This window comes from Dama dama, chromosome 3 (genome assembly GCF_033118175.1).
Source record: "Dama dama isolate Ldn47 chromosome 3, ASM3311817v1, whole genome shotgun sequence".
NCBI classification, from domain to species: domain Eukaryota; kingdom Metazoa; phylum Chordata; class Mammalia; order Artiodactyla; family Cervidae; genus Dama; species Dama dama.
In genome coordinates this window covers 42,210,193-42,224,258 of record NC_083683.1, presented here as the reverse complement: position 1 = coordinate 42,224,258, position 14,066 = coordinate 42,210,193, and the positions used below count along the sequence as shown (strand labels likewise).

Sequence of the window (14,066 nt, the reverse complement as noted above, 5' to 3'; positions counted from 1 at the left end):
CTGCACCTCCCTCTCCCGCTCCGAAATGGCGCTGAGCGGGTTATTTATCGGAGCCAGCACTGCTCCAGAAGGTCAGGACGGTGGTGTAAATAACCTCTCCTCGCCATTTCCCCGTCCCTCCAGAGCCTGCTCCCCACCCCTCCTCCACCTTTATTCGCACAAATGAATGTGGCTGGGCTGGCGCAGAGCCTGGCCCTGCATCTTAATGGGGCGGTGAGCTCACAAGATGGATTTAGCTGGGGGTTTTATGGTTGCCGCGGCGACAGGAGAATGCTTTGGTTTTCTTTCCCCCTTCCTCTGCAGAATTTGAAGGGGGGGTGGAGTGTGGGGAGCCCTTCTCTGCACTGCAATTTTAAGGGTCTCTGCAGTCACCTCTACTGCTCATGAGATGGGCCTGTAACTTCAGGATTAGGCAACAGAGACAGGAAAGGTTGAGGGAAGGAAGGTAACCAGAGGGAGAAGCCTTTCCAGCATCAGTGATACCTGAAACATAGAGGTGTCGTCTTGCCTGCTCTTTGAGAACCTAGCAATTCAGCTCAGCCACTGTAGGACTCCTGGGCCCAGGGTCCCCCTCAGCAGAGAGGAAAAAAAAATGCTTGGGTATAGCACTCTGCAATCCTGCACTGAGAGTTGGGGTACAGGGTGCTGGATAAGGGCTAGGGATTTTTGTCTTGCCCGTCTGAGCTGGGGGAAAAGCAGTGTTCAGGCATTAAGGTTACCACTCTAATCCTCCAGGCTTCCCTTGTGGCTCAGCTGGTAAGGAATCCACCCGCAATGCAGGAGACCTGGGTTCAGTCCCTGGGTTGGTAAGGTCCCCTGGAGAAGGGAAAGGCTACCCACTCCAGTATTCTGGCCTGGAAAATTGTCCGTGGGGTCCCAAAGAGTTGGACATGACTGAGGGACTTGCACTTTCACCCTAATCCTCCTACTCATCACCCAACATGGACCCTGCTGGAGTTGGGGGCATGTTGATTTAAGAGTTGGGGCCTGCCAGACACGACTGAGTATGCACAAGATCAGCAATAGTGTGGAGAGTAGTGTTCTATCCAGTTCTCAAACTTGGAATTCTCTGAGCTTGTTTTCCCAGCCTGGCCTGCTGTGAACTTTTCCTGCCTTCTGTTTCGCACTAGGAATGGAACTCTGGTGCCCTGGCCTACACAGTCCTCTGGCCAACAATGTTCTTTCAGGACAATGAGCAAGCCCTCCCCCAGCACAGACTGAAGCAGAGACTGAGGAGTAGGGTCTGATTCTCTCCTTCCCTTGGTCTTTTTCTGTCTGATTCTGGGCCTCTGTCTCTGTTTGTGAGCCCTTCCCTCTTCCCCAGGGGACCCTGGGAACCCCTCCTCCCTCCTGTCTCCCCCTCCTCCCCTTTGGCTGGGAAAGTGACTAGAGCCTGAATAGTGCCAGACACCTGCCTGCCAGATGTGGCGATTCCCTATTCTTCTCTCCCCCCTCCCCAAATGTCTATCCTTTCCCCACCCCACTGAGCTCAGGCAGAGGAGCCCCCCTACAGGGTGATTTAGTGCCACAGCCCCTCTTCCTCAGCGCCCCCTCCAGTTCCTCGCTCTCCCCCTGGTGCCCATGCTCCCACTTTTTTCCACCTGGTACAGCCTCCTGCTCCCACCCCAGGGTGCTGGCTTGCGTAAGCTTCAGCTTCTGGACTGGAGAATGAATGGGTGGGGCAGAGGTGACTGGCCTCTTTTTCACCCATGGGAGAGTACATCAGCTGGGCTGAGGACAGTGGCAGCCAGAGCTGATGTCATTCTCACTGGTGAGGTGGGGAGGAGGGGGTGAGTGGGGAGAGAACTAGCACTCTGAGTGCAGAGGCCTGTGAGACCTCCCCAGGTAGGCAAGAGAGCTCAGAATTGTGGCTGCCTGGTAGATACCACGTCTCCGGCTGGGTCTCCAGATCTTGTCTGGATCTGTGTCTCAATATGACTCAGTAAATGCCCTTCAGCTCCTCCCCTTCAGACTTATCCGAAACACACACTTAAAGGGAACCCTTAGTCCTTACCCTTCTCTCTTCAGTGTTTGCCCTTCGGTATCTTTTCTCTATTAATCTTTCTTCCCTCCCATTTCACCCTCCTCCATTTGTTGAATTTCCCTCCCAGTCACCTGGCCTCCCCCGACTCCATCCGTCCCATATCACAACACAATATAATCCCAGACCTCCTACCAAAGCAGAGACTCATACAAAGTCACTCATTTCTCCTTTCCATCCCTCTTTGCAATCTGACAGTCCCCCTGAGCCAGACAGAGAGCTCTGAGGTGGGGGTGGGGTAAAGGATGGCTGAGTTGAAGAACAGCAGAGGCAAGACAGGTAGATGAAGTGTCCAAAGAAGTAGAAGAGGTGGAAGGAGTGGGACAGAAAGATGGAAAGAGAGAAAAAGATAACTGTGACACAAAGAGAGTTGAGGGTTAGCAGAAAGCCAGCAGAGCAAACTGCATGAGAGAAACCCACACAAAGAGAGCAAAGCTGGGAGCAGGGAGAATGGAAAGATGGAGACAGGGACGTCATAGCAAGAGAAGGCAGCTAGGGAGGGTCCAGGCAAGGGGCAGACTGACCCTCCTGGGCCCCCTCACACTGCTGGGCCATAAATCTTGTGTATGCGTGCATAAGTGTCTGTCTGTCCGTCTGTGTGCCTGAATACAGGGCACAGGCGTAGAGGGGTGTCTGGTGAGGGTAGAGATGATCCCCACAATATTATTCTCCCATTTCTTTCAGCCGCCTCCTTCCTTGAGGCACCCCACACCTATAGACCCCTCAACCAGTACTCCTGATGCTCCAGGAGCCATCCCCAAGGTATTTCCAGGATTCCAAGGAATCCAGGCTTTTTCACTTGGAATGCAGGCCTGCTGGAATGTGCAGTTAGGATCTGTAGCATCAAGAGGCCCCATCACCTCACTGCCCACCCCCATGCCTGCTCACCAGCTGCTCCTGTCCATCTTCTCCTCCCACTCTCCTTGTATCTCTCTCCCTCCTCGGCACTGACCCCTCCCCCAGCCCCTGACCCCCAGCCGCCTGGGGCCTGCGTTGGAGGGGAGACAAAGACAGGATTTATCACCAGGATAGAGAAGCAGCCAGAGACCAGGGCTGAGGGCAATGGCTGACCTCCCTGGATGGGAGGGAGTGCCTGGCCAGATGCTGGGAGGTGGAAAGCCTGGGTTCTAGTGGCTCCTGCTCACAACTCTCGCCCCCTCGCCCTTTCCCGCACTCAAACCTTGGTTTCTCCTTTTCCCTGAAGATTGAGGAAAGAGAGGATGGCCTCAGGTGATTTTAGGCCTCTGAAGAACAACCTGGGAGAAGGGAAGAAGGGAGATGAATGTCTTATGGATATTGGGGAGGATCTGGAAACCAGGCAGCAATCAGGTTCCTATTATTTCCTGGACTAGAAAGGAGTTCAGGTTTAGCAATGCAACAGATGAAATGAGATGGAGAGGTATCCCCCAATCTAGAGGGACTTCTCCAGAACAGGCCCTGATTGCCAACAAAGAGGGAGAAAAAGGTGACTGTGGGTCTTGAAAGATGGAAGATACCATCTCACCTGAAATCAAAGGAAGAAATGAAATTCCCCAAGGGTAACTAGCTCCTGGTGGCTCAGATGGTAAAGAATCTGCCTGTAATGCAGGAGACCTGGGTTCAATCCCTGGGTCTGGAAGATCCCCTAGAGAAGGGAATGGCAACCCACTCCAGTATTCTTGCCAGGAGAATTCTATGGACAAGCCTGGCGGGCTGCAGTCTAAAGAGTCAGAGTCGGACACGACTGAGCAATTAACACTTGCTAGTTCCAGTCCCTTTGAGAAGACCTGCCTCCCTGAGATCCCCCACTGCCTACTGAGAGGATGGGGAGCAGCTGGACCCTGCCTTTACAGTAAATAGACTATTGGCCCGAAATTGTCTCTACTCAGCAGGCAGGGTGTGTGCTCAAGGAGAGGGAATGGTGTGATCCAGGAGTTTCCGAGAAACTAGACCATATATCTTTCAGTGGACAGCTCCTGCAGCTTCCCTAGCCGCCCTTGGAGGCCCACTAGCCCTCCAGAATCTCAGCATGTCAGAGGCCTCCAAAAACCCAACTCTGAAGCTGCACCACTTCCAACTCCTGTCCCTCCCCCCCCACCACATCCTGCTTTCTGCCTTCACTCCACTGTTCCAAGAGAAGGATGCTCAAATGAATTACCTCCAAGTGAAAAAAGAATGGAGGGAAGAGAAACCAAGGCAACTAGGAGCTTCTAGTCTGTCTACCAGTCTCTTAACACAGCCCGACCAAACCATTCCTACCCAGGGGCTGATGAAGGAGACCATCTCGTGGTTTCTTTTTAAATTCTTCTGCAAGCTGAAACCATCCTCTCAATTCTCAAAGGAAAGCCCAATTTTGGAAATTTCAGTGCGAAAGTCTCATGGGTTGGGAGCAGAGACTGAGAAAGGACAAAAGAATGGTGGGGCAGGGGTTGGGGTTGTGGGGGGGGGGGGGGATTTGCACAGGGTAAGGAAAAAAACAGGAAAAGGGAGAAGTGAGCATCTCCAGCATCTCGTTTTTCCTGGCTCCCCCTTCCCCCAATTGAGAAGGCAGATTTACAGCCCTGGTTTGGGGAGGGGGGAGGTGAGCATAAGGAAGACAGATCTGCAGTTCTGCCCTCTGAGTGTCTGGGTACTTAGCTTTAACTCCCCCATTAGCATCAATCCCCATCTTGCTGCCCATCCGTCTTCTGACATCAGCTCCTTCCCCTCTCTGTAGCCCAGGCTTTCTGACCCTAAGTGGCTCTTAAAGGGCCAGTCTAGACCTTTCTCTCCCTCCCTTCTCCCACTCCAGGCAGCACAGTCTGGGGGGGGGGGGGGTGTGTGTGTTTATGTGCAGCCATCCTTGCTGAGGCCAGAGTGGATGGGAGGCCCACTGTGTACATGTGGAGGGAGGGGGCAGCTCTTCCCTAGCTCCCTCTGTTCTCTTTAGGTCCCTCTATATCAGGGACCCCTGTCTTTGTTCACTACCTCCCCAAGCCCAGAGCAAGCCCTCCAGTTGAGCTGAGGGTCACAGACATGGCTCCTAGAGCTGAGGGCTGGAGAAGTCATGTGGATCCACAGGGAAGATCCTCTCTCCCTCTCTCATTTCCTGGAGGCCCCGGGCAAGGGGTATCCTGAATTACTGGCTGTTTTTAATTCTCAGCCAGCAGTGGGGGTGGATAGGCTGAGACTCCTAGGAGATGCCCCGAGCCCCACATTCCTGGCCTCCTTACCCAGGGCCCCAGGCTGTGGTGGTGGTGGTGGGGTGGCATTTCAAATCTTCCTCTCTCTGTGAGGGAAATGACAAGCCAGAGAAACCTGCCTCTACATTTACTGGCTCCTCTTTCTTATTCCTCAGCAACTGAGTTTAGGGGGTAACAGGGGAAACTGGCTTCTCCCCATTTCTCTCCATCTTCTGCAGAAAATGCTGTAACTGCACTCCAGGGGCTATAAGAATGCCAGGATGATTGGAAAGTTCCTCCCCCATCAGCCTTCAATCCTTTCTGCTGCAAAGCTCTGCAGTCCTCTGAGAGGCTTTCCAGGATAGTCAAAACCCCCTCCTGATATCTGAAACCCACTCCTCACCTCACTCAGTGTTCCCTTCTCTGGCTCAGGATGAAAGAACTGGTAGGTGGGGGGCTTGGGAAAGTGGCCACGCTAAAAATAGGAGCCCCCAGCTGCACCCCCCCACCCACGGCCCCTTATTTATCACCTTCCAAACCTCACTCTCAAAGAAGCATAAATATTCCTAATTCCTGAAGGCCAGCCCTGAACTCATAAATTTAACTGGGGAGGTGGGCAAGGGGAGGAGTGAGGTGTGGGGAAGGGGAGCCTACTGCAGCCTTGAGGAAGCCGAACATCTCCTGGGGGCGGTGTCTGACTTACCCCCAGGCTGACGCCTGTGGGTCTTCGTCGAGAGGAGGAGGAGTTGCGGCTTTCAATATTTCCTCTAGGAATTAGCCTTTTCTCACTCCCCGCCCCGAAATAAAAAACAAACTTAGTTCTGTCTTCTCGATTAGTTCTCCATTCTTCTCCATCCCTCTTTCCTTGCTATTACCTTTTAGCTCTTTCCTGCGCCCCTCTCTACGCCTTTGCTTCTCCAAGTCTCTCCCTTTTCAGAACCATTGTCTGAAGAGGAAATTTTCATCTCTCGTTCTGTCTGGAGAGTGAGGTTTGAAAAGAAAAGTCCCCCTCAGTGCCCCCATCTCCCCGCTTCTGCCCATTAGCCCCCTCAAACGCGCCCTTTTCAGTCTTCCCCTCAGACTCTCCCTTTCTCTCCCTGGGCCTTCCTTTCTCCTCAGTCTTCCTTTCCCTCTGTCACTCACTTCGCCTCCTCAGTTTCCCCTTCAGCTCAGGATTCTCTCTCCCTCTCCAATCTCCTTTTCTCTCCCTACTGCACGCCATCCTACCCCGCGGATTCCTCAGGTCCTATTTACCCCTTCAGACCCCCTCATCTGCTTCAGTTCCTACCACCACCACACCCCATTTTCCTCTCCCAATGGATGAAAGAGGAGGAGAAATCTTGAGGAATAGGTATAGGGAATGCGGTTCCAGGAGGGGAGGGAGAGCAAGGAGAGAAAAAGCAGGGGAGAGGGAGACGGAAGCGGTGCAGAGGGGAGGGGCGTCCTCACTCCCCAAGCGGCGCCCCCCTCTCCCCGCAGCCACTGAGCCATAAATCAGAGCTAAGGCGGTTTGGCCAATGGTAGAGTGACTCGTAAATCGGCCTGTCAAGATCAGCCAATGAGAGGCGGCGTTAAATCAAGTCCTGTCAGCGCTTGGCCAATGAAAGGCCCTGGGCTGACCATAAATCTGCCTGTAAGAGACAGAGAAAGAAAGAGAGTGTGCGGACGAGCGAGAGCTGCAGGGGCGGGGGGCAGGGGAGGGGGCTTGGGGAGAGCGGGCGGGGGCAGGCGCGCGAGAAAGAGCTGCGGAGAAAAAAAGGCGATAACGGAGGTACAGGCGATGAAGACAGCCTAGAGGAGAGACGGACAGATGGAGAGAGACAAAGAGAAGCCTTGAGAGATAGCGTCAGAAAGTCAGCGATAGAGCTGGGGCTCCGGCGGGAGACTGACAGAGATAAAGAAAAAGGAGAGACCGACACTGACACCCTCAGGAGGGCCCCCGTGAAACCGTTCCCCAAGACAAATGCATACACTTGCCCGAGATACGCGTGAGCTCCGCACCACGAGGGACCTCGTGCGTGGACACACGCGCGCCGTGCACACACGCAAGAAAGAGAACGAGCCTGAGGCATAATCTTCCTTCTCTTTTCCCCTCACTCAGCGCCTATGGCGACTAGGCGTGGGGTATATGTGTGGGCGCTGAGGGTGAGAGAGGAGGGGGTTGCGTTCTCGCTATGACGTGTCCCTTTTGGTCTCAGACTCTCGGATTTCCCGTGTCCTCTTGAGTCATTTTTTTCCAGTGACTGAGGATTGGTAAGTCCCTCCTGAGGTCTAACTTCAATCCCTATTGCTGCTCATTTCTACTTGCCGAAGCTTTTGAATCGCCTTCAAAGAATATGAAAAGTGAAGCCTTTTACAACCCTTCAGAGAACTCTCAACTTTGAGAATCTTAGAAGGTCTGAGCAGGAAGGATTTTTAGGGGTCATCTGATCACTTGATTCTAGTTATAGAAAAGTTTTGGTCTTACTGTGGTTAGACATGTAGGCTGGTACTTAAGTCAGACTTTCAGGTCTCAGATCATGATCATATCACTTACTAACCCTTGGACTTTAGACAAATGGCTTGCCCTATTTGTGCATTATTTATTGATTTTTTAAGCAAAAGATTATAATAGACATGCTCAGATGCTCAGTCATGTCCAATTCTTTGCGACTCCCATGGACTCTAGCCCACCAGGCTCCTCTGTCCATGGGATTCTTACAGGCAAGAATACTGGAGTGGGGTGCCATTTCCTCCTCCAGGTGATCTTCCTGACCCAGGGATCAAACTCGAGTCTCTCACATCTCCTGCATTGGCAGGTGGATTCTTTACCACTGGCACCACTTGGGAAGCTCATTATAATAGATACCTTATGGTAAATTTTGTAAAGATTATGCAAAATAATATATTTACAGGATTTAGGACAGTAAAAGGCATATGATAAGAGTGCACCCCCACCTGCATCTTTGTACAGATGATAAAACCTGAGGTCCAAAATGATTCAGATTCCTGCTCTGATTCACAGGACAAATTATCAGAGAGCCTTGACTGGAGCCCTGGTATCTATACTCCCAGGCCAATGATCTTTATTGGTCTGGCTGTTCACCCCACCTGTCTGGACCCCCAGCTCAGTCACCTGAACTTGATTCAGTACAGGCTGCTGTAATTTTTGTGGAAGGAAGATGCTCAAAAATACATGTTCCTTATTAGGAAGCACGACTCTTGGGCCCTGGAGGTGTGTTGAACGTGAGGATGTCAATTTGTCCACCCTGACTATGGTTCTTTCTGCTCTCATCTTCTTCTCTCTGGACTTTGTTCTCTCAAACCATGGACTTAGGGGCAGGGAAGGGATACCTGCAGCCAGAGCAGTGTCACCATCAACATGACTCTCACATTCTATTCACAGTGCCCACTCTTCTCCCCCCACCCCAGCTAGGTAGACAGTAAATATCTCATAATAATAAGTGTCTAATTCCTCACTTTTCTTCCTAAGCTTTGGGCAAAAAGGAGGGGTGGGGATTCCTGGCTCTCCGCCCTTGCTGGCCAGGAGGATGGTGGTATCTCTGGGCTCCCTGTCTTGTTGATATGTTCTGTCCTCACAGGGAAGCCAGAAAGGAAACACAGAGAACCAGCGTCACCTGGTGGCCACAGGTGCTTTGAATTCATGCATGTGCATGCACGTGCACACAGATGACAGGATATCGGTCACACTGGAGGAAGGGAGTGGTGTGACATCCGCTTAGCCTGGCCCCTGGGCCTTCTTAACTAGTCTTTTTGTAACTTTTGTAACCCAGGATGACAAGAGCAGGTCTGAGGGAAGAGGAGGGGCCAGGACCCGAGTGAATTAACTCCAAGCAGTGTGACCCTGCTAGGGCAGCTAGAATGCCTGCCTGCCACTGCCTTGGTTAAGCTCAGTTCCATTTCCACAGAGCGAGCAGTTCTCCCCCATGTCCATTCTTTTTGGACAGGGTAAGGGTCAGGGGGCTGGACTCACTGAAGTGGCTATCAAAGCTGGATTTCAAAACTTTTTTGTGTTGAAAAAAAAAACCTGTTTGTTGTGATGGGGCATCCTGGAAGCAGTAGCTAGAGGTGGGAGCCATTTCTGGGAAGTTAAATCAGTTCAGTCACTCAGTCGTGTCTGACTCTGCGACTCCATGAACCGCAGCACACCAGGCCTCCCTGTCCATCACCAACTCCCGGAGTCCACCCAGACCCATGTCCATTGAGTCGGTGATGCCATCCAACCATCTCATCCTGTCGTCCCCTTCTCCTCCTGCCTTCAATCTTTCCCAACGTCAGGGTCTTTTCTTTTTTTTTTTTTTTTCGTCAGGGTCTTTTCAAATTAGTCAGCTCTTCGCATCAGGTGAACAAAATATTGGAGTTTGAATTAAACAAAAAGGCAGGCTAATAGGGACTTCCCTGGTGGCCCAGTGGTTAAGAATCCACCTTGTAATGCAGGGGACACAAGGTCGATCCCTGTTCAGGGAGTTAAGATCCCACATGCTGCAGAGCAACTAAGCCAGCTCGCCACAGCTAGGGAGTCGGTGCACCACAAGGAGAGATCCTTCATGCTGCAACTAAGATCGGTGACAACCAAATAAATAAATATTAAAAAAAAAAAAAAAAAAGAATTGGTTTTCTGGCATCCGCTAAGGGTGCGTCTGCATGTTCAATCTCTTCAGTCGTGTTTGACTCTTTGCAACCCTATGGACTGTAGCCCACCAGGCTCCTCTCTCCATGGGATTCTCCAGGCAAGAATACTGCAGTGGGTTGCCATGCCCTCCTCCAGAGGATCTTCCTGACCTAGGGATCGAACTGGTGTGTCTTATGTCTCCTGCATTTGCAAGTGGGTTCTTTACTGGGATTCCCTGGTGGCTCAGGCAGTAAAGCATCTGCCCACAAGGCGGGAGACCTGGGTTTGATCCCTGGGCTGGGAAGATCCCCTGGGAAGGAAATGGAAACCCACTCCAGTACTCTTGCCTAGAAAATTCCATGGACAGAGGAGCCTGGTGGGCTATAGTCCATGGGGTCGCAAAGAGTTGGACACGACTGAGCGACTTCACTTTCTTTACTGCTAGTGCTACCTGGAAGCTAATGGTAATTGATTTTTTTTAAAAAAGAGGCAGGCTAATCCTCTTAAACCAATTCACATGATTTATACCTGGAAACTCCTCAGCTGAAGGCTGTCCCAGGTCTTCTGCTTCCTGCCCCTGCTCTGACTTATGTCCCCCCCAAACCCTCAACTATTAGGTTCCAGCTGCAAACCAACCTTGGCCTATTTTCTTCTTCCCCACAGATCACACCTGAATATGAAGAGGATAGAATTCATTTATTAATAATTAATAATGCATCTTGAGCAGCCTAGGGCTGAAATGTTGAGTGAAGGGTGGAGAGGCCTGGTTTGGGGAGTTTGGGGGGTGCTTGTCCATGAAAGTTCCCACAGGTCTCACTTTCATCTCTTCCTATAACAGCTGGCCACCTTAGTTCTGGAAGAGACAATCCCAGATTCTGGTGACTGGGGACACAGTTCTAATCGAACCTACGGAAACTCTGGGGCCCTCGTTTCAGGAGGGAGCCATAGGCTTGGCGGAACTGGCGGTTCATGGCTGCGTACAGCACAGGGTTGATGCAGCCATTAAGCCAGGTGAGGTTGGCAGCCAGCATGTGGACAACTCGGGGAGCCTGGACCTTGGCATCCAGGATGTTGAGCAGCAAGAAAGGGATGTAGCTCAGGGTGAAGCAGAGGAACACAGCAAAACACATCCGGGTCACCTTCCCAAAGTCTGATGGAGAGTCCTGAGCTCTCTGGGCTCCTTTAGTCGTCCTGGCCTTCGCAACCACTTCTGGAGGGTTTTTCTCTGCCATCTGCTTAGCTGCCTTACTGTTGCTCTGGTCCCTGACTTCTGATGAGTCTCCTTCCAGGGTCTGGGTGGTGGCAGCACTGACTGGCTCAGATGAAATCCCCTCGCTGGGTCCTCCGGATGCCAGCCCACTATCTAGCTCCTGGAAACGACCAGGCACGGCCTTATCTGCCCCCACCACATGGTTGGAGCGAATGCTTGCCTGGCGCAGCTTGTACTGATCCAGTGCCTGTGCTGCTTGCTTCACCTGCCGGTGGATGAGGCAATAGAAGACGCCAACACTACTGAGCCCAACCACAAAATAGATGCCCAGGAGGACAGTGGTGTAGGGCTGGCCTCGGATGCGGTCAAAGCTACAGGTACAGACTACGGGCACCAAGATATAGATCGGCCAGAGGGGAGCGAAGCTGGCTACAGCCACCACCCAGGTGCTCACCAGTGCCAGCACTATGCCCTTGGCACTGAAAACTTGGGGAAAGAGCTTAGGGTGGGCAATGAGGAGATAGCGTCCTAGGGCGATGAGGCAGAGGGTGAGGATGGAGACAGAGTTGGATACGAAAAGAAGGAACCCAAAGACCCGGCAGAAGGTGGCACCGGTGCGCCAGTGCAGGTGGAGGTAGGTGTCCACTGAGAAGGGCTGGAGAAGGGTGCAATAGAGCAGATCAGCCACTGTGAGGTTGGCGATGAGTAGGTTGAAGCGGGTGCGGAGCTTGGGCTGGATGGCCAAGGCCAGCAGGGTGAGCACGTTGCCCACGGTGCCCGTCACGGCCACCACAATTCCCCAGCTAACTGCCACGTAACGATAGCCCAGCACAGACTCATGGTAGCAGGAGAAGTTGACGTCAGAAGTGTTCCACATGATGGAAGCTGAAAGGGGTGGGGAGAAGAGGGAGTCAGAACCTGACCTTGAACTCAGATCTCTTGAATAACTCTGGGCTTCTGGGCACCTGAACTGTTACAGGAGCTCCAGAGCCATTCCCAAGCCTTTTCATCCCAAGATCCCCAATCTCCTCTTTCCCATTCTCAAAGATTTTTCCAAATATTTATCCATTTTATCTATGAAGTTTCTGTCTACTCCAATCTCCAGGCCTTTTCAATACCCATCCAGATACTCTCCCCTGTCCTTTAAGACCACCCAGAAATCCCCTCTCCTCTTTTATTCAGAATAGTCCTTTCTGTCTGTAGTCCCTTCTGCCACACACACATAACAGGCCTCAGTTTTTTATTGTTTGTTTGTTTTTACCACCTGGGAGATGAGGAGACAGAGAATGTAAAAGTATATCCACCACAAAAGTACTCACCTGAGTCTCCCAGCCTTCAAATCTCTCTTCAGCGGAAGAAGTTCAACTCACTCAAAGTGCAGTCCTTTCTGGTGGGCAGTCAGGCTTCAGACAGGAGGTGCTCTGCTCCTATTATACTGACCTGAAAGAACAAGAAACTCCCCAGTTACCCAACCTCAGCCACTTCCTCCCTTGCCTCCGGTCCTACTCATTTGGTTTTAACTAGTGAAATATGGGGCTTCTTTGTTGAAATTTCCTTACTACTTACCGCACTGGACACCACAAATAATGTAGCCAGTCCTGGCTAGGACAGTGGTTGTGGGAAATGACAACAATGATCAGGATCCATAGGTTATTGAGAGGCAGGTAGGATTTATTTAATGACTCATAGGAAAAAGGTTTAGAAGGAGGGAAGACTAGGAGGATGCCCACTTTTCCAGGTGGGAGTGGTTCTCTTAATCAATGAGATAGGGAATGTGGGAAGCATAGCAGGCTTAGGAAGGGGGTAAATAATGAATTCAGTTTTATCAGATTTGAGGTACCTGCGGGATATGCTAATATCTTAGCTCCTCTAACCCAAATTTCTTCCAGCCCCCCTCTCTCCACATGTGATCCAGCCCTACTTTTCTCCACCCACTTTCCTATCTGGCCACTTCTGCCCCTCAGATTTCTAGATCTCTAGGCTCTTTTTTGAGCTAGATCAACCCGAAAACAAAACACATATACACACAAAACCCCTCAAACTCCTTGTTGGGTTCTATTTCTGAACCTATAGCAAACTCCCACCCCCAACTTTGTAACTAATTCAGGAGGCCTGATTTCCCTCATCTTCCTCATCTTCCTCTTTAACAGTCCTCATCCCACCTCCCCTCCCCCTTTCTTCCGGAAGACTGGGAAGTGGGTAGAGAGGTGGAAGTGTCAAGGCTGGATTCTGGTCTGGCCTTTTTTTGTTGACCTTCTTGCTGCCCTGCAGGGCTAGAGGGAGGTGGGTCACAGAATCACTGGCTGCTCTTGGGAGTGTGTGGTTGAACCGAATCCTGAAGATGAAGAGACCCCTCCCCCCAACATCACGTGAGAAGCAGCTAGTGAAGTGCATCGTCCTGTCCTACAGACCATTTAGGGAACCAGATGAGAAGGCATTCTAGTATCGTTGTAAACAGCACGGCCCCAGCTCTTTAGTCTATGATCCATGAAAGCAAATGAACTTTTAAGAAACCCAAACTTTCTCATTTTGCAGATGGGGAAGTTGAGGACTAACCGCAAAGTCACTTTTTATATGGAGCCGAGTAGAGCCTAGAGCTCAGATTCCCAGGTCCCTCCTCCCATCTCCCCGTGCTTTGAGTGTTGCTGGCGTGGGTTTCCCACTAGAGGCACAAACGTCTGGATCCTTTCTTTGTCTGAGACCGGGTCTGAGACCGGTCTCCTAGGACCTCGAGACACCACACTGGAGCGTTTTAGCCCCGCGGTTTTCTTTTCCATGTCGTTGTCGCCGCCTGGTGGAGTTGCGACGAATTCTCAACAGCCGTGGCTGCAATCCGAGACCTGGACTCGAAATGATTCCCCAGGGCCAAGTTGACACTTGAGCTGGGCCGGAGTCGGGGTGAGCGGGATGGGGAGTATTGCTCGCTTTGCGCAAGCCTCGAATCTTGCCTCCTCCCAGCCCGGTTTTCCCATCCCCCTCCTCCTCCTGGCTCTCTTTCCTCTGTGTCCTTCCCCGCCCCCCGCCCCCCATCATACACACACACACACCCCCCTTCTGATGGAA

The 14,066-nt window shown here is 51.8% G+C and overlaps 1 protein-coding gene across 1 annotated transcript; it reads right to left on the bottom strand.

The window, feature by feature from the left end:
- Positions 1-10,470: 10,470 nt before the first annotated feature.
- GPR84 (G protein-coupled receptor 84) lies at positions 10,471-13,609 on the bottom strand. The gene is made up of 3 exons (XM_061122337.1): positions 13,560-13,609; positions 12,323-12,443; positions 10,471-11,888 (listed from the first exon to the last, which is right to left on the bottom strand). Exon 3 carries the CDS (start codon positions 11,878-11,880, stop codon positions 10,690-10,692), a length of 1,191 nt encoding a protein of 396 aa, XP_060978320.1. The 5' UTR covers positions 11,881-11,888; positions 12,323-12,443; positions 13,560-13,609; the 3' UTR covers positions 10,471-10,689.
- Positions 13,610-14,066: the final 457 nt, after the last annotated feature.